Source organism: Puccinia triticina, chromosome 4A, assembly GCF_026914185.1.
Source record: "Puccinia triticina chromosome 4A, complete sequence".
NCBI lineage: Eukaryota > Fungi > Basidiomycota > Pucciniomycetes > Pucciniales > Pucciniaceae > Puccinia > Puccinia triticina.
Window position 1 is genome coordinate 1,054,480 of NC_070561.1, and position 25,356 is coordinate 1,079,835.

A 25,356-nucleotide genomic window follows, 5' to 3' on the forward strand; every position below is an offset into this window, starting at 1 on the left:
TAGTCGCGTTATCGGCTGTGATTGTGTGTATCTTGTCGCTACACTCGTATTTTTCGACCGCTTCATAGAATAATTCAGCGAAAGTCTTTCCACTATGACTGCCTAGAATCAAAAAAAAGGATTATTAAACCATAAACAACAAGAAAAAATAACTTGAAAACACAACATGCCTTGCACATTGGGAATTGCAATTGTTAAATCTACCATTTCGAATTTCTCATCGATGAAGTGTGCCGTTATCGCCATGTACGCAGTGTAGTTTGGGGCTGTCCAAGCATCCTCGGTAAATGAGATATAATCCTGTTTTGATATGTATCGCATTTTGATATTCTCCTGTGATGCCATATGTATCCAAGAGAGATGGTTTGAAATCCCAGTTCGGCAGGTGTTGTCCATCAAGGGCATTGCCTCTTCATTCACGAGTCACATAAGATTGGCGAAAGACTTCTTTTCAACAACAGAAAAAGAAAGATCACAATCTGCAATGAAATATACCAGGGCAGTTTTGAGCGTATCGTTGTTCAGCTGGACCTATTAAAAAATCAGCCACTCAGCATTCATGAAGCTGGCATTGACAAATTCCATGAGTATCTTACTTTTGGAACAAACTTTGAGTTCTTAACCCACTTCTCCAAATCAATCTGTGCGTTCCCAGCTTTTTTCACAAGCTTCGGGTCTGCGAGGCAATGGATTTTCTTCAGATGCTCGTGGAAATTCTTGGTGCTGGCACTTTTATCCCTCTTCAACTTAGAACCACATATCTTGCCATTCTTGAGGATGACTTGACAGATAGCGGTGTCACCCTGGACTTTCAAATGATTCCAAACCCAGCTACGGCGTAGATTATCCGTTTTTGATATGTCACCGGTGTTGCCTGTGTCGCTGTTGTCCTCAACTTCAATGACAGACCGTAGTGTTGGATCTGGCGTGATTGGGCTCTCCCCGCGGCTTCTGTTTGTGTTTCGCTTTCTCTTCATGCTTGCTATTTTTGGAGGGGTCGGAACATGAATGATGATGCCACCGGGCGCCGGCTGGCTGCGACTGAAAAAAAAACCTAAACACCCGGGTGGTTCGGTGTCCACCCGGGTGAATTCGGATACGGGTGTCGGGATGGGTATGACCACCCGTCCCGAACCCCGGGTTACACCTTTATTCATAGCCATATAGCGAAGAGATTAGTAGGCGGGCCTTCACACTACCCAACTGCAAGCTTTTCGAGAATGGCTGTAGCCTCCCACCCAAGCTTATCAAAACCTCTTTCTGATGAGCAGAGTGACCACACCTATTACACGGCGGGCGCGATTTGCGAACTCACAATTGGGTCGACGAGCCGCCCTGGTCAGCAAAATCACTCTCTGACTGGAAACCACAGCAAACCAACACATCACACCCACTACCCCAGCCCCCCCTCGAGCGCTTATGAAAGTCTCTTTGTGATGAATTAAACTTACATATTTATTTAGATTGAGGCCCAACAGCCGCTTCCAACGAAAACACCACACCTAGTTAACAGAATGGTTTTCCGATCGTATCCGTCATCCACTCTCAGACTTAATTAATCAGAACTAGCCAGGTGCATTCGGTTTGGCTTTTCTCATTCGCTATTACATATATTGTTGTGGCAACAAAAATATCAAATACATCAATGGAGGACTTCCCGTCACTTTTGAACAGATCTGGAATTTCAGATTTCGCAGGGAAATCTGGAATCTGGAACTCTGGATCACTTCGGGGATCTTCGGGGACCCAGATTTCCCTGCGAAATTTGATATCTGGTGGCTCAGATCTGACTTTCCAGATCAACGGGAAGTCCTCCAATGCACGGTAGTCAACTTGTGAAATCAGGAGAGCAGAACCTGAATAGGTAAGGACGAATGTGGTTTTTGAGCATTAGGGATTAGGATTTTTATTTGAAGGGGGAGAGGGGATAAAGAATTAGGGAGACGGATCTTTTGTCCAGAAATAATTTCTGAATGACGAGCAAGCCGTGTATTTTGAATTTTGGATAGCAAGAGTAAGAAAATTATGTCACAAAGAACGAGGTAAAACAGTCGAGAGGTGTCCGCAGGTGGCGAATCTGCGACCTGGGTTGGATTTTTTTTTTAGATTTTGGAGGTTGGTTCTTCCTTTTCTGCGATGGTCGATGCAGATGTGGAGTGGTTATTCATAATTGCTAGGAATAAATGAACACAGGGGAGATCAGCACACTCGGTTTTTTTTTTTCAAAATGGGGAGTAGTATAGACTGACCTGCTCGATCATAAGATCCTGAAGGCTTTTCTTCCTCGGAGGTTTCGCAAGACCTGGCGAGGTTCTTTTTCCTTTTGAGTTTACGGCGATAAAGATAATAGCCCAAGAGCAGTAGAAGAGCGATGAGGACGACGACGATCAGGTCTATTAAGATCACGGCGGTCCTTGCTGTGACGAGAGTAGCCGGTGGCTTGGCTGGCGAGGATTCATATAAGGCTTGGGGTCGTGCAACGGAGAGCTTGAAGTGCTCGAGGTTGATTAGGTGGTCGATGATGATGGGTGACATGATGAGAGCGGGAGTTGCGGGGGTGGCGAGGAAGGTCTTGAGGAGCTACTATTGGGAGTGGGAGATGGATGATGGGGCAGGGCTGGAGAGCGGACTGTTCATAACCACACACCAGCTTGGCTGCCCGTCGGATCGAGAATAACCAGCCGTCTATGCTGAAGAAAAAAGATGGCTCATGAGTCCAACGGCGCTATTTCCTGATATTTAGGTACCGGACTCACGTCGGGCCAGATCGGCAGATCGCGTGAAGGGATGCAAGGTGTGTCAACCACCGCCGTTGATGGGTATCCTCAGCCCAAATAACGTCTCCGCTGCACGGAGGAACCCCCACCAACGGACACCAACGGATGGGGGAGTGGCCCAAGTCGTGTTTGTCCCTCCTTTGTGGAGATGATGATGCCTTTGTTCTGTTAACTCAATCCAGCAAAGACGCTAAGATCTGCACAAGCGTTCGGCTTCCACAGGTTTTCATAAGCCCCTTTGTTTTAGCGCACATCGGTGGGGGACTGTGCGGCAGAGCTCTGGTGAAGGTAATTGGGCAGATATCTTAATAATGCACTCGCTTGACAAAGGGTTGACACTCATCATCCACATCTGCATCCAGTACTGCTTCGAGCGCCCATCGGCCATAAGCTTCTCCACCTCGTGTTCGGAATTTGGCCACCGCTTTAAGCGACCGGGTCCCGCAAACCCAGTGCACGTTTCTTGACATACTTCATGCAGAAATAAGATATACTAATTGCAGAAATGGTGATATGTGGGGATCGAGCAAATCACCAAAACCATTGGTGACCAGATCTTATGGGGAGAGGCAAAGAATACGTGCTAAGAGTAGGAGAGAAGCAACATAATCTGCGAATTTATCTGGCCTGGCCAAATCAAGGGAAAAATGATATGGCAAACATTGCTCGTTGCCAGAAATGTTGGAAGTGTATTGATATCGAAGACAAAATATTGATCTGGACACCTGGGAAGTACTAAGCTGCAAAGGATGGAACACTGCCCTCCAGCCTCAGGTTGTGAAGAAATTGCACAGTCGTTCTATACCCAGCGCAGAATCTTAAGACAACAACCAGACGGTTTTTCACACGTGGCAAATTAATAAAAATCAGATTGCTATGTTCATTTACGCAAGATTTTGATCAGAAAGATGTGTGTGTAACACACCAGAATGGCGAAGCAAGACAGTCTCCGGACGTTGAATTTCTCGAGCAGTGGTGGATTCAGGCCAACTGGTGAGCCGGCTAGCTCGATGAATTTCCGAGTGGTCTGTTCCTGAAAGTTTAAATCTTACAACGCTTGATTGGTTTCGTTGACGAAGGTTGAGAGTAAACTGATGACAGAAAGGTGTTAGTGGTGTTTGAGAACAATGATAAACTTGATTATGTAAAATTTGGGACAACTAAGATAATGTGATTTCATGTCAGATGAATGAGCTGAGGCTATGTACAACGGAAAGTTCATCCTTTCATGATCTGATAGAGATGGAGTGAAGAGATTATTCACCTAAGAGCAGGCCGGTTTGCCGTGCTTCTGAGTTTATATGAGAAATAGAAGAAAGGAGAGAACACAAGGTCTTGGGGAGAAACGAGAAAGGAAGGGATCAGCTTTGGACAAAGAGAATGATCTGTTGTCTCTTATGGTCTGCACGCTTGTGGTGACGATTTATGATCGCGACGAGTCGTTCCGGTTAAGGCTGTGGCTAAAGGTCCATCTTGGTCAGTCTCAATCATATGATGGCCTGACTAGGACTTAAAGGTGGACTCACTCGTCGGTCAATAGACTTATACGAGCGGTGAGGCTGGCTGGGCGGTTGGTTATTCTGTGGCTTAAAGAACTGTGTAGACGATGAAGCTATTAGTCTGGTGTCTGTTCTTTCCGCCGGGGCTCAGGCCCTTTAAGTACTCATGAGAGCGAAGATCTTGGAATCAAGACTGACCTGGAGTTGTCGTGTCCTCCGGCTGTGGCTTGTACCCTCAGGGTGTCGTTGCCTGCATCACCTGCTGTAGCTGTTGCGAAACAAACTCGGAGTTAGCTACCGAGCTTGTGGCTTGTTTTGGTGTGACTGTTTGGAGGGATGAAACACTGTTGCTTACGTTTCTTAGCATCAGGCTCTGTTTCTCCTCTGCGCCTCTTGGCGGGTTGCTTTACCAAATCAGTATTCTGACAGGCTGGGTTGCATCGAGCCGCTAGGCTTGAGGCAGAAGGAGGATTGGTCACTCCAATCGCAGTTAGCGATCTTCTAATGGTACATCGACCGGTGGGCTTGGTGAGGAAGTCGGTGTTGTTGTTGATGGTTCTAATGTAATGTAGAACAATGAGTTTTGATGTGACAAGTTCCCGCACGAAGTGGAGTCGAATGTCCATGTGCTTGGTGCGAAACCCATTCTGCGACGTTTCACTCTTGGCTAAGTCGATTGCGCCTTGATTGTCGACACCTACAAACAGCTTTTCTGGTTTGTAGTTGAGGTTGATTTCAGATATGAGACTGACTAGCCACGCTATTTCTCTTCCTAGGTCTGACAGAGCTTTGTATTCGGCCTCGGTCGACGAGAGAGAGACAGTTGCTTGTCTGCAGGCTTTCCATGAGATGAGTTGCGATTTTGTCATCACTGCATAGCCTGTTGCTGATCTTCTTGTGTCCGGGCAATTGCCCCAGTCAGAGTCGACATGAGCGCGGATTTCAAGGCTGGGTGCTTTTCTGAACACAAGGCCCACTTGTTTCGTACCGAGGAGGTACTGAAACACTTGCTGTGCCGCATGGAGATGCTGTACACCTGGTTTCTCGAGGTGCTGGGATAGGACGCTTACGGCGTAGGAAATGTCGGGGCGTGTGAGCACGCTGAGGTAGTTGAGGGAACCGATGAGAGCGCAAAAGTTGATGTTCATGCTGGCAAACTCAGCAGCTTCCTTCTCTGTTGCAGCCTTTAGGTGAACCTTGGGGTTCATGGGGCAGGACGCTGGTCGTGCATTTTCAAGACCGAATTCGTTCAACTTGCGTTCAATGTACTGGGTTTGATGTACATGTAGGAAGTCGTCGGATCTGTCAATGTTCATGCCTAGTAGGAATGAGGCACGCCCTAGATATTTGATGTCGAACTCTTCTTCCATCTGAGACTTGAATACGAGTGGATCACTGCTGATTATCACAATGTCGTCGACATGACAGTAGAGCCATGTTGCTGGTGCTGATGCTCGGTGAAAGACGCACAGGTCCGAGACCAACACGGCAAAACCGATCTTGATGAGGTAGCCGCTGAGACGCTTGTACCAGGCCAACGATGCCTGTTTTAAACCGTAGATGGCCTTCCGGAGTTCGAAGATGGTGCCTGTGGGGCAGTCATACCCTTGCGGCGGAAGAAGAGTCACAGTGTCCTCCAGTGGACAAGTCAGGAAGGCGCTGCGGACGTCGAGTTGGTGTATTTTGAGATCACAGTTAACGGCGAAGGATAGTAACAGCCTTAGGGATGCGGCTTTGCCGGTGGGAGCGTATTTCAGTTTGAAGTTGACTCCAAAGGTTTGACGAAAACCCTGCGCACATATTCTTGCTTTGTATTTGACGATCTGATTATCTGGTCTGAGCTTTTTTCTGTAGGCCCAGGTTGAGGCTATTGGCGAGTCTGATGACCTTCTTTGCCTCTCGATCCAGACTTGATGTTTCTTCATGTTGTTCACTTCTTTCAGCTCGGCTTCAATCCAGTGCAACCTTTCTTGACTTTTCATCGCTTGATTATGCGATTTCGGATCAGCTGAGATGGTTATGTAGCATATTTGCTTTTGCTGACGCTTTCCTTCAATAATGTTGGATTCATTGATATTGCTTGTTATCTTCTTGGCTGGGGTGAAGTTGTTGACGTATACCCATCGTTTTCCTGGTTCCGGGCTAGTTGGGTGATCCTCAACTGGCGACTTGTCAAAGTCATCCTGCTCTTCATCCTGGTCTTCTTGTGCTGCCTCGGGATGATCGCTTTCTTCTTTGAATGGGAGAATTGGATCGGATTTGAAGATTGGGACCGCTTCCTCTGCTTCAGAAGATGTATCAAGACTTCTATTTACAGCTGCGCAGTGCGGGAATACGTTCTCATCGAATTGAACATGTCTTGAGATTACGATAGCACGATCTTCATGTCGCAGGACTCGGTATGCCAAGTAGTCATTGGCGTATCCTAAGAGGGTGCCTTCCCAGGCAATAGGATCAAACTTGCGATCCCTCTTCACCTTGTCCTTGAGGATCCATGCTCGGCAACCAAATGGCTTGAAGAAGGTCATGCTAGGTCTGATTTTTAGAAGCAAGGTGATCGGGGGCGTTCTGCTTTTTGCTAAGGATGGTAGGGAGTTGGTGATTGAAACAGCGGTTAAGGCGGCCTCACCCCACCATTCTGCTGCCATGTTTGCATGCAGAAGGATACATTGAGTCATTTCGATGACGGTGCAATTAGCTCTCTCGGCAATTCCGTTGTGTTGCGGAGTGTAGGGTGGTGAGATGTTGTGCTGTATCCCTTCTTGCTGAAGAACTTCCCCCAGTGCGTTGCTGCAGAACTCGCCTCCTCCATCGGTGACGATTTTCTTGACGTCGTTGCCCGTCTGTTTTTCGAACTTGCTTTTGAAATCAAGAATCGCGTTGGCTGCTTTGGATTTTTCTTTCAGGAGGCTAAGGTGGATGTACCCGGTGTGTTGGTCGACTATGGTTAGGAAGTAACGGCAGCCGCTGTTTGTTGCTGGTCGAATCGGTCCAACTATGTCACCGTGTATGACTTCTAGCGAGGCTTCGGTTGGAGAGAATCTCCCTTTGAACGGCAACTTGATCATTTTTCCTTGCATGCAGGCTGAGCATGAGGTCTTCTCTCTAGGCAGATCGATCGGTCCAAGCATCGTCCTGATCCTGGCTGCGCTTGCATGGCCCAGTCGTTGGTGCCAGGTCATAAAGGTGTTGATTGGGGCTAGGACTGTTGTTGATAAGGCGACCGTGCTGGGCTTCTTCACGCCTTCGACCTTGAAGAGATTCTGAGTCATGTTGATTATCATGGAGTGCTTCCCGTTAAGCCTTACTGTCATTTGACCGTCTTGGCTGAAGATTTCCGCCTTTTCCTTGATGAGTTGCGCGAAAGAAATCAGGTTCGTAGACAGGTTGGGAACATAAAGAGCATTACGAAGTATGATCGAAGTGTTGTCTTCAAACTCAAGCTTGACCGTGCCTCGCTTTCTTGCCACCATCTCGGGATTTTCGGCACCCGTTCCCGTCACGACAAACACGTTAGTGGGAGCCGAGTCGGTGAAATATGCCAAAGAGTTGAACATATGCTGACTCGCACCAGAGTCAAGAATAATTGAGTCCTTCTCAACATGTCCGGACGTGATGTGGTATGCATAGCTTTGCTCGCCATCATCCTGCTGGTTGCTTCTGACTGTTGTGTTAAGATTGGTGGCTCTTTTCTTTGATTGAGTCGAGGCTGTTCGCAGTTCAGGGTGCAGAGTCCAACACTGGTGCTCCTCATGCAACGCTTCAGGGTTGTGTCTCCCGTTCTTGCATGCTATGAAAGGCCTTTTTCTGGAGGTTGTGGCGAGAGCTGTTCCGGAAGGAGGTCCTGATGGTGGATTTGGTCCGTTAGTGATCGTTTTCATTCTCGTCACTTGCTCATGGTTGGCGATTAATCTGAGCTTGTCGAGCAGGAGAAATGGGTTGGACAGTGTTTCCATGTCGCCCAAGATCCTTTCCATGATTATAGGTCTCTTCTCAGTGATCGTTTCAATGATGCTCACGCTTATGAGCTCGTTCATGACGCTGAGCCCAATGGTGCTGATCTCAGCCAGGGACGCCTCCACTTTGATGATGTACTTGAGGAGATCATCGTTGTAAGAGATTCGGACATATTGCGACCAGACGCGGTACATACCGTAGATCGTGGCTGTGGCGTAGTTAGTTTTCAACCGGTTCCATATCTTGTGGGGATCGCGTCCACAGGTGCTGGATAAGCTAGTGAGGATTTCGGGAACGATCTTCAAATTGAGAATGAGCCATGCCTCAAGTTTCTGTTCCTTGATCTTGTCATCATTCGATTCGGCTGTGTCCTTTTCCACGACAGGCCATAACTTCTTGAACTCCAAATACGCACTCATGGCATTCTGCCAATTGGCATAGTTGCTGCCGTTGAAGGTTGGAATCACAATAATTTCCTTTTCTTCCTTCTTGTTGGTGACAGCTGTTCCAGGAGTTGTAATGCTGATTGGAGGAAGAGATCCTTGTCGGGTGGCGGTCGGCATTTTCGATCCTGCTCCTAGTTGCTGCGGGTGATGAATGAGGTTGCTTGAGCAGTCGAGACTGTAAATCTGTAAAATTTGGGACAACTAAGATAATGTGATTTCATGTCAGATGAATGAGCTGAGGCTATGTACAACGGAAAGTTCATCCTTTCATGATCTGATAGAGATGGAGTGAAGAGATTATTCACCTAAGAGCAGGCCGGTTTGCCGTGCTTCTGAGTTTATATGAGAAATAGAAGAAAGGAGAGAACACGAGGTCTTGGGGAGAAACGAGAAAGGAAGGGATCGGCTTTGGACAAAGAGAATGATCTGTTGTCTCTTATGGTCTGCACGCTTGTGGTGACGATTTATGATTGCAACAAGTCGTTCCGGTTAAGGCTGTGGCTAAAGGTCCATCTTGGTCAGTCTCAATCATATGATGGCCTGACTAGGACTTAAAGGTGGACTCACTCGTCGGTCGATAGACTTATACGAGCGGTGAGGCTGGCTGGGCGGTTGGTTATTCTGTGGCTTAAAGAACTGTGTAGACGATGAAGCTATTAGTCTGGTGTCTGTTCTTTCCGCCGGGGCTCAGGCCCTTTAAGTACTCATGAGAGCGAAGATCTTGGAATCAAGACTGACCTGGAGTTGTCGTGTCCTCCGGCTGTGGCTTGTACCCTCAGGGTGTCGTTGCCTGCATCACCTGCTGTAGCTGTTGCGAAACAAACTCGGAGTTAGCTACCGAGCTTGTGGCTTGTTTTGGTGTGACTGTTTGGAGGGATGAAACACTGTTGCTTACGTTTCTTAGCATCAGGCTCTGTTTCTCCTCTGCGCCTCTTGGCGGGTTGCTTTACCAAATCAGTATTCTGACAGATTATTTGCAAGTCTCTGAGGATGGTTGAGATGTTGATATCGGGTGGCTCCCATATGGCCTTGTCGTGTATCGCGTCACTCTTGATTTCATCACGCTTGGACTCGTTTTCGTCATCTTCTTGTGGTTTGTTGGCATAGTGCCTTCTATCAATTGATTCGTTAAGTTCTATCACACTAATTCTCAAATTCTCAAGATATTTTAAGGCAAATTGAGTCCTAAAAGAAAATGTGGATTGTCCTTGGACATGAGATAATTCACGTGATTTTTCGTGATCGAGTTTGTCAGCCTAGTTGATAGACCAATTATTGAATCGAAGCCTATTCGGTTGGAGGATGTCTGGTTTAGTTTTCTTGACTGCTGGTGAATGGTGGTGAGCGGGTATCTCGAATAAGGTTTTCAAGCAGTCTTCATTTTTCTTTTCGGTGTTCTGTGAACTTGAGAATCGTGTCAGGAAGGTGAACCGCGAGCGCGAAAGCCCCAAGCCCATGAGGCATCGTTAAGTATGGGAAGTGAGATGAAAGGATGACGAACCAATCGAACCACTCGATCTCCACTTTATCAGAACTAGGCAACGAAGAGGAGCCAGGACGCCGACGCTGATGAGATGATACTTCCTGTTCGTCCGATCGAATCGAATGGTTGGGAAGCAGCTTGCGCGCCAGCTTTTCCTGTTTAGCCTGATGTGAGACCATCTTGTCTTGTTGCCACTCTCGCCGTACTTATGGTCATCGATGGCCTCCCTGGAATGACGTCATGGTGGCAGAAACCTTAAGATTAAACTCGAATTTATCGCCAAGCCCATGCTGACATCAGGCAAAAGGAGATATAAATACATAGATGAAGTCGGCTACTCGCAGCCGGTCACAGTAAACCATCTCTACGCAACCTCACACCCATCATCAACTCACGAAAGAATTTAAGAATTCGTACAGCTTGTTTACGTACCCAGAACGACCCGTGATCATGGCCAGTTGTACATCCTGCAAGTCAAAGATTTCAGGCATGACAACCAACCTGTTCTATGCGATCGTCGTGATTGGCTTGGTCTCCTGTTTACCTTCAGTTTCCGCTTTTGGTTCAGTGAGTGGATTTTCGGTTTGAATTGACTGCAGTTTTCACCAGGAACCTCCCCGTGCTTCCTGGTTCTGCATACTAGGTCCATCTGCTCACCCTTGATCATTCTTAACTTATTTGTCTAGGGTAACATCCCCGACGCGGCTTATCTCAAGGGAAAGGTAGCTTGGTCTCTAATCTATAATTGACGAAACAGATTGATCAATCTTCTGACTCTGTTTTGTCCTGATTCTTTTGATTTTCATTTTTAAAAAAAAGGCCTGGAGACATGGAGACATTGAAGGTGACTCAAAAACCAGCATTCCTAATGATCGAAACTGGAGTCTGACATGTATATCTTCTCTTCCTAATCACAGACTCCTTGGAAGGTCTTGTCAAAGTCGCGGGCCAGGGCGGGGGTGCAATTGTCGGTGCGATTGCTAGTGCTCTCTTGGGAGCAGCTTCAGGCAAGATCGGGGGTGGATCTAAAGGAGGGAAAAAGTTTACGGGCTTAGATGTCAAGAGAGTTTATTTTGGAAGTGAGCAAGCTGTTGTAAATCTCCTCTCTCCAACGGTTTATCTGATCCCTCGTATCAGACTGGCTGCGTGATCTCTCGCAAGTTTGCGATATAGCTGGATTCAAAGCGATGACTCCGGAATCGCTGGTCATATGCATTATGACGATGGGCTTCTTAAGCTTTGGTAAGTCTGTTCAAAACGAGTCGTCGGCTAAAGGTTAATTGATCTGATCTTTTTGATTAGGTTACGCAACCCGTGAATTCCAGGTGACACGAGAGCGACTTTCAGTTTATTTACTCACAGAACATATTGATGTGAGTTGTTCTTTCGACAGCGTGTCTTGTCTCTCACTCAACTCGCATTCACGTTTCGTCGTATTTAGAACCCAAAAGGATACGCTGAAGGAGAAGATCCACGAAAATACGATCCCCGCCTTCGACCTCCAGTCGATGAAGCGCGTGAACTCCGAGTCGACGAAAGAAATGGCATGAAGGTGAGGCTTTCATCATTGGCAAGTCATTCCGGTGGCTCATCCATCTTTCACCTCAGATGTACATCGCATCGGAAGACCAAGGATTCGACACGTCCACAGCTTGTATTCGCAGAGTGTTCCGACAATGTATTGAGCTTGGACGCCAAGCCCGACGAGAAGGAAATGAAGAGAAGGAATTTGAAAGTTTCCGCTTGCTTGGTACCGGTCTTCATACATTGGAAGACTTTTCTGCTCATAGTAAGTCTTTGACGATTGCATAACATCTTGGCACGAGCTTTCATGAGTCTTACCTATCCTTCTTGTCTTCTAGGTAATTGGTGCGAGCTAGCCTTGCAAAAGCTTGGTCACAAGCAGGTGTTTGCCCACGTCGGAGAGAATGGTATGCTTCTTCCACGTCCATACAATTTCCATGAGCTTACACCTGCATTATCTATTATAGTAAAAGTCAACAGTCCCGATGGTCTAGTACCCCCCTTGGTGACTGGAACATTCGCTGGAGCTGATTTTTGCTTTTCGATGCTTGGCGAGGCTAGCGACAAACTTTCGTCTGCTTCCATTGCCGATTTGACTGCGCAATTAGATGGTGCCCAAGATGCAAATAAGAAGCCTGGGGGTATCAATCTGAACGTTATCAAGTCTTTGCTGAGCAAGCTTCCGTTAGGCGGGGGAAACTCAGACGTCCAGAACGATTTGGACAAAATGGATGAGAAAAAGAATGCATTCGATCTTGATGTACGTACAGGGCTTAATGGGAAGACGATGCGTATATTGAGTGATTTCTTGGGATCTTTGACGCAACAGGGCCGCATTGATCAACTAGCACCAGAGGAGCTTCAAGCAAAAATCTGGGAGCTCTTCAAAGTCCGTGATAATTTGATGCGTCGTAAGTGCTGATGTATGTATCAACTGGGCCTGAAACCAGCTTAACATTATCCGCAACTTCAATCATAGGGATTGAGGAGCTCATCCAAGGAATTCCCGGCCTGAGCTCGATGTTAGACAATCTGGCTTTGTCCCTCGCGCAGTGGATCATGGTCACAATTGATCCCTTCGTGAGACCGATCCTTCTACAAGCAAGTGCTGCTATTGGACAAGGGAGTGAGGCCGTCATCTCAGGCAACGATCAATGGGTTTGTTCAAAACATTTGATCCCTGCCAATTCCTGTCGAAACTGACATGAATTTATTATTTGATGCAGACTGTTTTCAACGATCCCAATGTTAGTATGGTTCCCCAATAGTGATTAGGCTTTCACATCCCCCACCACTCCCAAGCGGTATTTATTGAAGCACATTCTTGAATTTCACAGGCTTCGGATCCCACTCACAGTGTTTTGGCGAAGGACCATTTCTCGAATATTCTCAATGATCCTGCCGGAAACGTTTCGGTTATCATTGTCAAATACACTGTTGGTCTGATGGTCGAGGCTTGGAGCAATGATGAAAACCCCGACAGGGTCATCGATAGCGTAAGGCTGCTGAACTATCAGAAATCAAAAACATAATATATTGTTTAATTAGTAACCAATCTGGTATTCTCCTCGACAGATTCTGGAAGCCATCCATCACCCCAATTTCGCTAATCGAAATTCCAAGATTCAGAGGGAAATGATAGAGTATATGCAAAAATGGTTGCACGAGATGGACCGAGATGAGAGAGAATTGACTATCAATAGCCTGACAAAGGTTAGTTTTTTTCCTTTGGCTCGACACCGTTGTGCCACATGCTTTCTGAAGAGCTACGCTTCAACGCCTTCGATCTGTAGGACAGTGTTCGGAACCATCGGAATCAGCGCAAAACTACGAAAGGCGGTGTTGATCCGCGTATCGAAGGTGGGGCCCCTTCCCATGGGCATTCACATCCTGCCTATCAGCAAGCTTCTCAGCTCGGAGGTGCCAATCCGCAAAGTCAATATGGGGCCGTTGGCTCTCAGTCTCAAGCTCAACATAACGCGAGCTATAAATCAAGTGGAATTAGTTCTCAGTCTCAAGGGAATTACGGTAGCTCCAATTCCCCAGGTCATAACAGTTCGCAATCCAAAGTTTCGTATGGTCAGTCCCAGGGCCAATTTGGTAGCGCCCAATCTGGCTACGGACACCAAAGTTCTGTAAACCAAAGTGCTTATGGGATTTCTAAGCAACACGAGAGCGCGTCTGGACGCAACGAAGAAAACTATGGTCGGTCGGGTCACCACCAGAACCCACAATCGAGTGGCCACTCCGGAGACAGGACTGAGGTTTATCCATCTCGTGGCGAGCGAAACGATCGAGACAATTACTCTCCTGGTCGCCTGCACGAGCAGAGTTCTCATTCGCAATCCCGTGTCTCGTCGGCCCACGCAGAGCACGGACGCGACAACTACTCCCGAGATACTGGAAGTTTCGGCGTGTCGCACCAAACCACCCAGGAAAATAATTCCGGCAGCTACCAGATGCCTTCTGCTCGACATGAAAACGTCAAGCCTAGCTCTGGCCACACTTACCAACGACAAGATGACTACGCGGTAGGATCTGGGCAAAGGCAAGATTATTCTGGCCAAGTAAGTTTACGCGCACTGTTCACTCATGACTTGGAGCCGACGTTTTTGACCACATTTATCTAGGTAACTTCCCAAGCCGAGTATGGCGGCTCACGAACCGCATTCCCCAAACCTCACCAGGAAACATCCTACGGCGACCATAATGATCTCGGTAGCGGTAGAATCGGTTCAGGTTATGGCTCTGCGCAGAACCGTCGGCATGGCGAGGATTCTGATTCCTATTCCAACCCTGCCTTTCCGCAAGCCCATAACAGCGGCAGTCAATCGACCTACGGGTACAGCGATGAGCATACCGGTGGCTCCTATAACAGTGGTACTGGGTCTGGGCGCCGCAATGATTATGATGCCAACCCTTCATTTCCTCAAGCCCAACACAGCGGTTACGAGTCGTCCTACCAAAGCACTGGTGGTCACGCCAATCAATCGACATACGGCACTTATTCGGGTGGCACTGAACCTGCTCACCACTCTTCATCCAATTATGGAAATCCCGTTCGCGACGAAGGTAGACGTCATGAAGACTCGGGTTACAGCCACAGAGGCTCGGATAAGCATGCGAATCGACATCACCGCAGCGCCAGTAAAGACAGCAAGAGTTCTAACGATAGTCACGGCAGCAAAAAGAACAAGCATAAACATGATAAGCATAAAGGAAACAGGTCTCCTGAGCAAAATCGAGGCTATCAATCAGCCTATCAAGGTGGTCAAGAAGATCGTTCATACGATGTAAGTTCAATCAGACTCTCTGCAAGGTTTTTGCTGAAAAAAAAGAAAATTTCTAACTGAGCAATGGATCCGTTCCTCAGAGAAACAATCAAGCGGATGACTATGGCGTAGGCCGACTGAACATGCAAGATAACTACTCAAGAAGATAAAAATCATCTTCCTAAAGCCCCTATTAGTATTAGAATATATGTCAGTGACGGACGATAAGCCGTAGGCCGACTCAATATGCACGATGACTACTCAAGACTTGTTCCTAAAACGCTTAACAGAATATATGACTGTGACAGAGAAAAATTATCTGCCTCACACGAGATTAATCATCTCAAGGATTCTTTTCTTTTGTTTTATGCGCACTGTTTATCAATCTGACTGGAGATTAAATGTGCGTTATTTTGAAGTTGATTGTACCTCCTGAATACACGTATGCAATTGAAGCCAATCAGATGGCCAACATGTTATTACCAGTGATTTTACATGATGCTCGATGAGATTGAGCTGCAATTCACAATGTTTGTCTGAGGGAGAGCACCTAAAAGACTTCATTGGACGAATCCCATCGAGGGTGGTAGTCATAAATGCCTTTTCTAATTGGGATTTATTCGAGTTGAGCGTTTATGACGGAGGCTCGCTCGGCAAGTTTAGCCCGAAGTCTTGAGGGACTTCGTAAAGTTTGCGTTGCGAATCATGAATATGTATCTGGATGTACAACAGTTCAAGAGACACCCTTCCGGGAGGCTGGGCTCGTGGGATGGTGTCTGAGTTTGGTTCTTGCCGCCGCGGGTCCACCAGTGCACTTCTTCCTGGTCTTCGTTGTGAAAACCCGTGATGGAATCGAGCAGCTCGTGCCAGGGTCAGCTGGGGCTTGGCTGGATGGCCTTGCACTGGCCCGAGTCAGGTGACAAGATTGCAGGGATCTGGCTCACGGGAGCGGGGGACGGCCGAGTGCGGGTCTCGAGCGGCGTTCGGCCGCCTCTTCTGTTCTCTTTTGGGAGTCGGAACTCCCCCAGGATGTGTCTCGACACTCCCTGAAGAGATCACCCAGTGATGTTGGCTGGACATCTACATTGATGCCGGGGTGGTTATGTGTTCTCTGGATGGTTGAGGTGATGATGGGAAGTGGATAGCCATGTCGAGCTCGATGGCTGCTGAGCCAGTGTATCCGACCCAAGAAGTCCCGCTTCCGCTTCCAGGCGGGCTGGCGTCTGAGCCCACCCCCTCTGGCACTCTGCAGACTCTCCTGCGCTTTCCAACAGAGCCAGTCCATCCCAACCAGCCAGGCTGAATGGCCAGCTTCATGAGCATTTCACCAAGCACCTTCCGCTTCGGCTCAGCCCAGTCTCGCACACAGTATTCAAATATTATTCCGGAGTGGAGTTCAGTACATAGAAGATACTGCAGGGTATGACTATAAATATATCCAACTCTCCCGATCCAGAAACTGCATAGATACTTATAGATACTGCCAGCCAACTCTTCCCCAGCACAACCAGGACGACCAGCGCTGCTCCAGCTTCTACGCCAGCAGAGCACAGAACAGTACTTAACTGGCTTGGCTCGTCGACTGAATCTCCTCCAACCCACACCACCACTTCCGCCAGGGTAAATCCAATGGCCTCCAACGGCTCCGCAAGCGAAGGCTCCACCTCCAAAGTCGCCAGCCAGAGCCTACTCGACCCCCACCACAAGGACCCATTCGCGTTTGATCCTACCGAGTCAGTGCCCGCAGTCCATCCCGACAAGCATGTTTATCCCGCACATCCGTGTTTAATTAGCCTCATCTGTGGCGTTCATGTTGACCGGTGTCTTCTTTCCACACCCCATCCTTCGATCAACTCGCCGCTGCATCCCGATCTACAATCACCATCATCAATCCGAACGCGTTTGGCCACACTCGCAGACCACTCGTGCTGTTTATCGTGTATGTCCGCTCTCTGCCCCCATCGATCATTCTCCTGCTATCCATCTCCACCCAGTCCAGTGCGCGCATTCATGCAGCTGCGCGTCTTCAACCAGCCAACGTGACATAAATACATAATTATGAAATGTCCCCGTGTCGCCCTCCAAAATCATCCCGCTGCAGCGCGTCTCCCAACTCCCGGCGCGCCGATGCTGACCACTTTGTTTCCCAATCGTCCCCAGTCAAGCCGTTATCATCATCTCATTCTGTAACATCATCGGGTTTTTCTTCAAGCGGATCCGCCAGCCCAAAGTCATCTCAGAGGTCATTGGGGGGATCATCCTGTACGTCGCCACCCAAACGGCCATAATTTCCAAAAAACACCGGCTCATACTAATAACTTAATTTATGGTGCAACAGGGGCCCAACGGCCATGGGAAGGATCCCCAACTTCTCCCACACCATCTTCCCGACCTCCTCGATCCCGTTCCTCTCCCTAGTAGCCAACATCGGCCTGGTACTCTTCCTATTCATCATTGGACTGGAGGTGGACTTCAAGCTGTTCAAGCAGAACTGGCGCTCGGCCGCCGGGATCGGCTTCTTTGGCCTCGCCATCCCCTTCGGCATCGGCGCCGCCGTCGCCGCCGGGATCTACAACCGCTTCGTCGACGCCTCCACCGTCGAGTTCGGCCACTTCTTGCTCTTTATCTGTGTCGCTTTCGCTATCACCGCCTTCCCCGTCCTCTGTCGAATCCTCACCGAACTCAAGCTACTCCAAAACCCCGTCGGAATCGCCACCCTCGCAGCCGGTAAACATCATCTTCTATCCCATCGATCGAAATATCTAGGCTTTGTTTTTGTTTTTTTTCCTGACCTGGTTGTCCGTTCCTTCTCCAGGAGTCGCAAACGATGTTATCGGCTGGATCCTTTTGGCCCTCGCTGTCACCCTCGTCAACTCTGGCGCCGGCCTCACCGCACTCTACGTCATGCTCACCGTTGCCGCGTGGATCGTCTTCTTGGCCTTCGTCGTCCGTCCGGTCTTCATCTTCCTCGCCAGACGGTCCGGCAGCTTCGAGAAAGGCCCCACACCCGGAATCACCTGTCTTGTTCTCCTCATGACCTTCACCTCAGCATGGTACGCGCTTCTCTTCGACCGTTCAATTTATATCCCTCCCTTGCCTGACAACCCACCTATCATTTGTTCAGGTTCACCCAGGTCATCGGTGTCCATTCCATTTTCGGTTCGGCCCCCCTCGCTCCTTCTCCTCTCACCCAAGTTATCCATGCTCATACCCTTGCTCTCTCTACCTCCCACAGGCGGCTTTCTCATCGGAGTGATCATGCCCCATGACGGTGGATTTGCTAACAAGCTGGTCGCAAAGATCGAAGACCTCGTCACCGTATTCTTCTTGCCTCTCTACTTCACCCTCTCTGGCCTCTCCACTGATCTCACGCAGCTTAACGATGGTGCCCTTTGGGTATGTCACTTCGCACCCATTTCCATTGATCTCGCTTACTCATATCAACCTCTGCTTCCACACATCTAGGGCTGGACAGTCTGCGTACTCATCGTCAGTTCATCATGTTCTTCACCTCGAATGCCCTGTCCCAGGTTTCAAATTTATATTTGTTCCATCTCATTATCATCCAGAGCGCCGAAGTATCGAAGTTTGTGCCCTGTTTTCTAATGGCACGATGGGGTGGCATGGACTGGAGAGAGAGTGGCGCCGTTGGAAGTCTGATGGCTTGCAAAGGCTTGGTGGAGGTATGTTTTGTGTGATCAATTTCTCCCGAGCTTGTCCAAGTGCTCACTAGCTCTCCTTTATCTTTTCTAGCTTATTGTTTTGAACATAGGGCTCAAGGCTGGAGTTCTAAACACCAAGGTTTTCGCTATGTTCGTACTGATGGCGGTAGTGGTGCGTATAGCTCAAACCTCTCCTCTCTACCTTGCATCTTTTCTGTCGCTAACCAATGTCGTCTTACCCTCACAGACCACCTTCGTAACTACCCCACTCACCCTACTCTTCTATCCAGAATCTTACCACCATCGCAAGCGCATTGAAATCGCTCAGCAGAACGGTAGCAAGATTTTCGCCTCTCAGCTTTCTGCCCACGCTTCAGAAAAGTCCAGCTTCCTAGTCGTACTCAGTCAACTTGAGCATCTGCCTAGTGTTATGGTTTGTTCTTCCTCCCTCTCGCGCACATTCTAAATCATAGACTAAACCAAAAAAACGTTCACTCCATCGTAGTCTTTCATCAAGTTGCTACAGCAACCTGTCAAGAGCACGCCCGCAGCCATCGACGCACCAGGTCCGTCTGCTATCGATTCCGAAAAGCAAGACAGCTCGATTGAAGCCACTCCAGCCAAAACCCCAGGATTTTTACCACAAGTCTCCGCACTTCGTCTACTGGAGCTCAGTCAGCGTACTTCCGATGTAATGAAAGCAAGTGATGTTGTTGAGACAAAAAAGTACGACCCAATCCTCAAGATCTTCAACACCTTTGCTCTCTTGAACGGGATAGCGGTACCCAACACAAACATGTCAATCGTACTGGAAGAAGAGTTCGTGGGCGAAATCGTTGCCGAAACTTTCCGGATTTCTCCCCAGCTGGTCATCCTTCCCTGGTACATCAGCTCGGATCGGATTCCTCACATGGCTGCGACCAGTGTCAACCCGATTGAAAAGATGCTGTCCAGCAGGATGCAATCTAGTCCTCAGTACGCCAACCTAGTTCGAGCAATCTTCCAAAGAGTCGAGTGTGATGTGGCCGTGCTCGTCGACTCTGGTTTCCGACTGGCTTCGCATGAGGAGAACGCCGGACCTGCGACGCTGATTAGCGACCGGAAGCAGCATCTTCTCTGTGTGTTTGTTGGTGGCCCAGATGACCGGGCAGCTCTATCACTGGTCATGCAACTCTCGCACCATTCCAACGTGTTTGCGAGTGTCCTGCGGGTAGTCCGCACAGCCGATCCAACGAGCGAAGATGACCGACAGCTAGTCGAACAGCTGAAGTCGACGACCGGGCAGAATCCGGAGACGTTACTGAACCAGATGACGATCAACAACCCGCTACGGCCTGGGGACACGCTTTACGGGCCGACGACGCCCGCGGGGAACCTGCAGTCGGAGACGGCCGACAACCTGCTCTGGGCGACGGCGGAGGAGATGGCTGGACGGAGCGGCAAGCTGGCCGTCGAGACCGTCGAGACCTCGCTTCCCCTCCAGACCATCATCGCCCGGGCCAACGCTACCGCCCATGGCCCCGAACTGATGGTCGTCACCGGTCGGTCCCGACAGGGCGGCGAGAGCCATGCCTCCGAGCTCAGCCAGTATCTCAAGGAGCGCGCCGGCGACAAGCTCGGCGAGCCCTCCGATCTCGCTCACCGGCTCGGCATCGTCGCTTCCTCCGACGTCCGCAAGAGTCTTGGCGACGTCTCATCTGCCCTCGTCGCCTCCCAAATGGAAGGCAGGATCCTCGTCATCCAGGCCCGCTCCGTCACCTTTGATCACAACAAGCAACGAATCGAAGACCTTGAGAAGTCCGACTAATCACTTTTTTTGACTCTCACTCACCCACCATTCGACCTAATTCTCTCCTCCCTTCTTGGTCTCCTTTCCGTCCTTACTCCTTCCCTCTTTCTCTCATACTCGTGTCATGTGTGTTGGATCATTAATTCATCCGACTCCTTCCACCCTCCCCCCCCCCCCCCCAAAAAAAAAAATGTTGTGTCTTTCTTGCACATTTCTTTCTCCTTCTCCGCTAATCCACTTCTTTATTAGGTACATTAAGCTATCATCAGTTATCTTTTTTTTTATCAGTTAAAGACATTGTCCAGTTGTTTCCTATGTCTGCCATCTCCTGCCCCCAATACTCATGTTCATATCTTTTCAAGTATCGTTGTTTCGAGAAACGTTTTTGGTTTTTGTGTTGTTTTGAGTCGCAGTTCGTTCGCCCATTGGCGTTCATTCGTCAATTAAATATGTGTTATCCCGGGGACCTTTGATGTGCCATATGATGATGCCAGGGTCATCCGTTTGGTGATCGGGGCAAAGTCGTTGACCTGGACGGCTATCCGGCTTAAAGCCTTCTCCCCGCTCTCTTTGCCGTCCGAATGTTTCTCCTTCATGCTGCCTGCAGCTCCCCGGAGCTCCTACTGCTTGATTGTCGCTTCCAGGTAGCCGTTAAACCCGATTGAGAGCGGGGAGCCAGGAGATGAGATGATCCGATTGATCGAGGGTATTGCAAGCCAGTCTTGGTGAGATAGCCTGAGGGGAGTGGTGAGCACGACCACCTTGGGATTCAGTGATTGGATCTGCAGTCCATCCTGCACACCCTTCCTTGCTCACTGGAGACGATCATCACCCTGCAAGGGACTAGCCCAGCTTCTGACTGAAGTGGGCATACAGGTGCTCGTTGGCTCTCCCTGATGTATGCAAGATTGGTTGGCCGTTGTATCGGATGCTTCTACCGATGTAGCATCACATGCTATCGTCCGGACCCGGTGTAAGCGCGGATAGCACTATCTAGTCGTGCAGCTCAGCTTGGAGAAGACGGATAGCTTACGCGAAGACAGTTGTAATTTGATTGAATTCATCAGATTGGTGGATGGCAAGAGAGAGGGTTTGTGGCAGTATGTACAGCAGATCCTGTGTATCAAGTGCGGATGCGGGCACATAAGGCTGGACAGACTCCAATTAAAGTGCATGCCGCTGGAAGAGCGGTCCATGGCCGGGATCAAGGTGACCACAGAAGAAGTAGAGGTGAAAAAAAAGGATGGGGGTGATACGAAAAGAAGAGGTCAAAGGGATTACAGATCTGATGGCTATGAACAGGCTACATAGGCTGAACTCCCTGCCTTCCTCGTTGGGGGGGAGCTGGGATGACAAATCGATCTGCCATTTGTCGCGCATGGCTGACCTGGGCTTTGGTGATGTCTTCAATTCGAGTCAAGCGGGTTTCTATGTTGCCGAGTCGGGTCTCCATAGTGTCGAGTCGGGTCTCGATAGTGTCGAGTCGGGTATCGACAGTGCCGAGTCGGGTCATAACTACTCGGTTGTTAGCACGACATTCATCCCGAAGTGCCAGGATGACATTGTTGTTGGCACGACATTCGTTCTGCAGTGCAAGGGCATCGTGGGTTTGCGCGCGCGTTGCTTGAATGAGCTCTCTTATCTCGGGGATGAGAACAGCAGCCAAAGGTTCTGATGTGCATGTACAAGTGGGGCTGCATCAGAATTGAGGAAAAAAGTGCAAGGAAATTCAGATAGCCATCAATATCGAAGGACTTACCGGTCTGTGATGGACAAGAGGCTTGTTTTGACCATTGAATTGGTGGCCTCAGCGAGTGGAGTTGAATCAACAGGCATCATCGATGGACCTGTTAAATCAAAAGAATTTTAAGCAAGCACATTTGGGTGTTTGATGGGATGTGAGAGCAGGCCTACAATAAAAATTGGTGGTTTTGATAAAGCGGTCAGTCGTAGTAGCCACATCGAGCAATGTAGGCGGGTTGCCTATTGCGGGTGGTACATAGGGCGGGTAAGACCAGATGGGAGGGTATCGGAAGGAAAAGCACCATCTGGATTATGTTGGATGAAACTGGAAGAATTGAGGATTTGGATGGATGAGAAGGAGCAGAAAATATGTATGGTGATATTGTGAGGAGGAAAGAGAATAGGGATTTGAAGCAGATGGGATGAAAGAAATAATTGCAAAGAACACATGTGCTGAGCAGGATTCTGAAATCAACCAGGTCATCTCTGCTGACCGTCCACTAGAACTAGGCCAAAGGCACACGGATTGTGACTTTGGGCAGGCTGACTCTTTGCTTCCTTGTCCCAGTAACTCGTCTGGATACTCCTCAGACTGTGCCTTCTTCAATCTTTTGGCCGCTAGTAAGCGGGCATATGTATGTGCACTAGTGTCCGCTCAACTACAGTTGAACTCGTCCATGATCACTGCTCTATTGCTGACTTGCCCAGAATTTGCAGCCTCAGTGCCGCGTTTCATGCCGGAGGAAACACGTTTGCGGCTCCGTGTTGGCTCTCTGCGCTGTCTGAAGTGGCTGAGGGCTGACAGTACCACACCCGGCACCGCCTGGCAGTTACCATCGCTGTTTTCAGATAGAACAGGGGTCTCGTCGCCCGGAAGGGATCGACAAGGTTATAAATCCCTGTATAGCCTTGTCCTCCCGAAACAATCCTTTCCGGACGAGAAGGTTGTGTAATCCGGAAGAAATGCCTGCCGGGAAACGAGGCTGCACAATAATCACCTCGCTGTCCGGAAGGAATACCTTCCGAACAAGAAGGTAGCCGAGCGGTAGCCTTAAGGGGCCAGTAGATATAAATAAAAAATGGGACCCTGGCTAGCTGATAGATGAATGGAATTTGCCAGTATCCTACAGAAGGGAAAGTGAAAATCACACTTCACCTATGAAAAGTAAAATCAACATGGAAATTATAGGACAGATATGTAGATGAAGGACAATAAAATGTCAAGAGATGGATGACAGGATAATGATGATTGTATCTAAGGATTACAGGAACGGAGCGCAACAAGACACTGTTGGTATTTTTGGGAGGAGTATCTCAATCAGTACGAACAATCTAAGAAGAAAAAGGGGGTAAAGACAAGAAAAACGGGATTAAGGTTGTTGTTTATTCTGTTGAATAGCGTTGATTTGGTTAAGTTGAGAGGCTCTTTGGAGGACGAGTTCAGATTCATCAGCCCAGAGCTGGCGTTGGAATTGGTCATACAATTCTGGATAATCGATCCACCGTTCTTGGATCTCACTGAGCAGGCCAGAAGACGAGCCAAGCTCGCCATCTATGGACATTGCATCCCGCTCTCCCGTTCCTTTCTCCCCGCCAGGCGGTGCACACTCCGGATTCAGCGGACGACTCCTGTCGTTCGTCAGGCTTGGTCGATGACTCGGATAGTATCCTAGCGCTTTATCGATCGTCAGAATTAGTCTTGTCATTGATGATTTATCCTGTATGCTCAAAACATCGTCCCTCTTTAGTAAATATTCCTCGGATTTTTCAGCTAACGAAAGAGAAAAAAAAAAAAAACTTCCTGCTTACTTCTACACATAAACTTTCAAACCCAACCAGATTAAAATCTTCAATCAATTCAATGATCGCCTTGTTAAGGTTAGTGAATTTAGGCGAGATTTGGTTCTCGAGCATCGGTAAGAGATACGAAAGATCTTGCACGTCGGTGTAAAATTCTAACTTGAGTTCTAGGGCAAAAAATCATTTCACGTTTGGTTTTTATATAATTTGCCAGCAATAAAAAGTGGCCGGAAATGTATAGATAAGGAACACGTATTCCGAATAAGATGAACTGACTGAAATCTTCGTTAAAGTGTTTCAACAAATCGATTTTAGTCAGGACGTTGACTTGAGGAAGGCCGAGATGCAACATCGTCTTAAGGTTCAAGAGTACGATAGAGATGTATTTGATGGGATCTACAATATGAGTCGAATCGGTTAATTGGACGACGGCTAACTAAAAAAGGGACTCGTCAATCATTTATCCCGACCCAATCGTGTCATCATCACGGGCAGTGGAAAGATCTAATCGCGGGGCAATCAATCATGGTACATTGAAGAAGAGAGTGCGTTTGGGGGGACTTACTCTCCAATCTAGCTTCTCTAGTTTATGGAGCACGTTTTTTAAGCTCTCGTGGTCTGTTGAAATCTCGACCTGACCGGGTAAGTCGAGAACGATGTAATCGATTTCCTCTGCAGGAGTGGCTGATGGTGATGATGGACCTGGAGCAGCAGATGAGTATGAGGTTGATGAGGGCGAGGTGAGTGCGGCAAGTTTTTCTGAGAACCAATCGAAGTTCTTCTCCAGGAATTCGAGACAGAAGAGGATCGAGCCGTTCGGGCCCAGCCGGTGGAACTCCATCACTTCTTCCAGTCGGATCAGTTCCCGGATGTCGATTGCTGCCTCATACGATAGCTGGTCGGCTGCCGGGTCAAGATTGACCACCAGGATCGGCCGAGAAATCGCCTTAAAATACTTTAAAAAACACAAACACCCACAAATCTGCGGTTAGTATCCAAAGTTTTGGTTGCATGGTCGTGGTTGGTGGATAGGAGGGGAGAGGGCCTGAACAATTGACATACACACCTGCTGCAATCCCCAACAATACGTCGTCTTGCCTGAGCCAGGTGGGCCAACAACAGCCTGACCAAAGCCCATGATTCCGAGACTCGAGAATCGACCTTTGTTTTATCGAAATGCCCTAGCTTCAACCCTTAAAGCAGATGTCCCTAAGGCTGTAACCCGAGCCCATGCCCCGAGGCTATGCCCCGGGGTCCAAGGCTCGGTATGGCGCTCTGACATGCCCCGAACCCCGGGGCATGGCATTTTGATGGGTAGCTCAGGACAGGTATTTGTGCAATTTTTTGACTTCAAGTGTTCATGCAGGAATGACCATGTGTCATTCGCATGTTGTGTTGGTAACT

General features: G+C 48.6%; 7 protein-coding genes across 7 annotated transcripts; 2 read left to right on the forward strand and 5 right to left on the reverse strand.

Moving 5' to 3' along the window:
• Positions 1-2,102: 2,102 nt before the first annotated feature.
• PtA15_4A112 (uncharacterized protein) lies at positions 2,103-2,535 on the reverse strand (the record flags this gene model as incomplete). Its single annotated transcript, XM_053167963.1, has 2 exons — positions 2,103-2,173; positions 2,250-2,535. 2 exons carry the CDS (start codon positions 2,533-2,535, stop codon positions 2,103-2,105), a joined length of 357 nt encoding a protein of 118 aa, XP_053019219.1.
• A 7,521-nt stretch (positions 2,536-10,056) lies between these two features.
• Positions 10,057-10,341, reverse strand: PtA15_4A113 (uncharacterized protein; the record flags this gene model as incomplete). The annotated part of the gene is made up of 1 exon (XM_053167964.1): positions 10,057-10,341. The coding sequence occupies one exon, from the start codon at positions 10,339-10,341 to the stop codon at positions 10,057-10,059; it is 285 nt and encodes a 94-aa protein (XP_053019220.1).
• A 271-nt stretch (positions 10,342-10,612) lies between these two features.
• On the forward strand, positions 10,613-15,128 carry PtA15_4A114 (uncharacterized protein; the record flags this gene model as incomplete). The annotated part of the gene is made up of 18 exons (XM_053167965.1): positions 10,613-10,729; positions 10,849-10,884; positions 10,982-11,006; positions 11,080-11,241; positions 11,300-11,404; positions 11,465-11,535; positions 11,604-11,714; positions 11,771-11,951; positions 12,025-12,093; positions 12,154-12,446; positions 12,516-12,597; positions 12,666-12,844; positions 12,913-12,933; positions 13,024-13,182; positions 13,262-13,399; positions 13,480-14,253; positions 14,317-14,979; positions 15,060-15,128. 18 exons carry the CDS (start codon positions 10,613-10,615, stop codon positions 15,126-15,128), a joined length of 3,255 nt encoding a protein of 1,084 aa, XP_053019221.1.
• A 563-nt stretch (positions 15,129-15,691) lies between these two features.
• On the reverse strand, positions 15,692-16,243 carry PtA15_4A115 (uncharacterized protein; the record flags this gene model as incomplete). The annotated part of the gene is made up of 2 exons (XM_053167966.1): positions 15,692-15,860; positions 15,903-16,243. 2 exons carry the CDS (start codon positions 16,241-16,243, stop codon positions 15,692-15,694), a joined length of 510 nt encoding a protein of 169 aa, XP_053019222.1.
• Positions 16,244-16,587: 344 nt separating this feature from the next.
• On the forward strand, positions 16,588-20,427 carry PtA15_4A116 (uncharacterized protein; the record flags this gene model as incomplete). The annotated part of the gene is made up of 12 exons (XM_053167967.1): positions 16,588-16,691; positions 16,877-16,897; positions 17,119-17,220; positions 17,297-17,685; positions 17,774-18,011; positions 18,083-18,117; positions 18,194-18,354; positions 18,424-18,447; positions 18,528-18,641; positions 18,712-18,792; positions 18,868-19,053; positions 19,126-20,427. The coding sequence occupies 12 exons, from the start codon at positions 16,588-16,590 to the stop codon at positions 20,425-20,427; spliced, it is 2,757 nt and encodes a 918-aa protein (XP_053019223.1).
• A 1,285-nt stretch (positions 20,428-21,712) lies between these two features.
• On the reverse strand, positions 21,713-22,457 carry PtA15_4A117 (uncharacterized protein; the record flags this gene model as incomplete). The annotated part of the gene is made up of 3 exons (XM_053167968.1): positions 21,713-22,103; positions 22,169-22,256; positions 22,370-22,457. 3 exons carry the CDS (start codon positions 22,455-22,457, stop codon positions 21,713-21,715), a joined length of 567 nt encoding a protein of 188 aa, XP_053019224.1.
• A 1,065-nt stretch (positions 22,458-23,522) lies between these two features.
• On the reverse strand, positions 23,523-25,090 carry PtA15_4A118 (uncharacterized protein; the record flags this gene model as incomplete). The annotated part of the gene is made up of 5 exons (XM_053167969.1): positions 23,523-23,870; positions 23,962-24,119; positions 24,229-24,388; positions 24,518-24,907; positions 25,019-25,090. The coding sequence occupies 5 exons, from the start codon at positions 25,088-25,090 to the stop codon at positions 23,523-23,525; spliced, it is 1,128 nt and encodes a 375-aa protein (XP_053019225.1).
• Between the last annotated feature and the right edge of the window lie 266 nt (positions 25,091-25,356).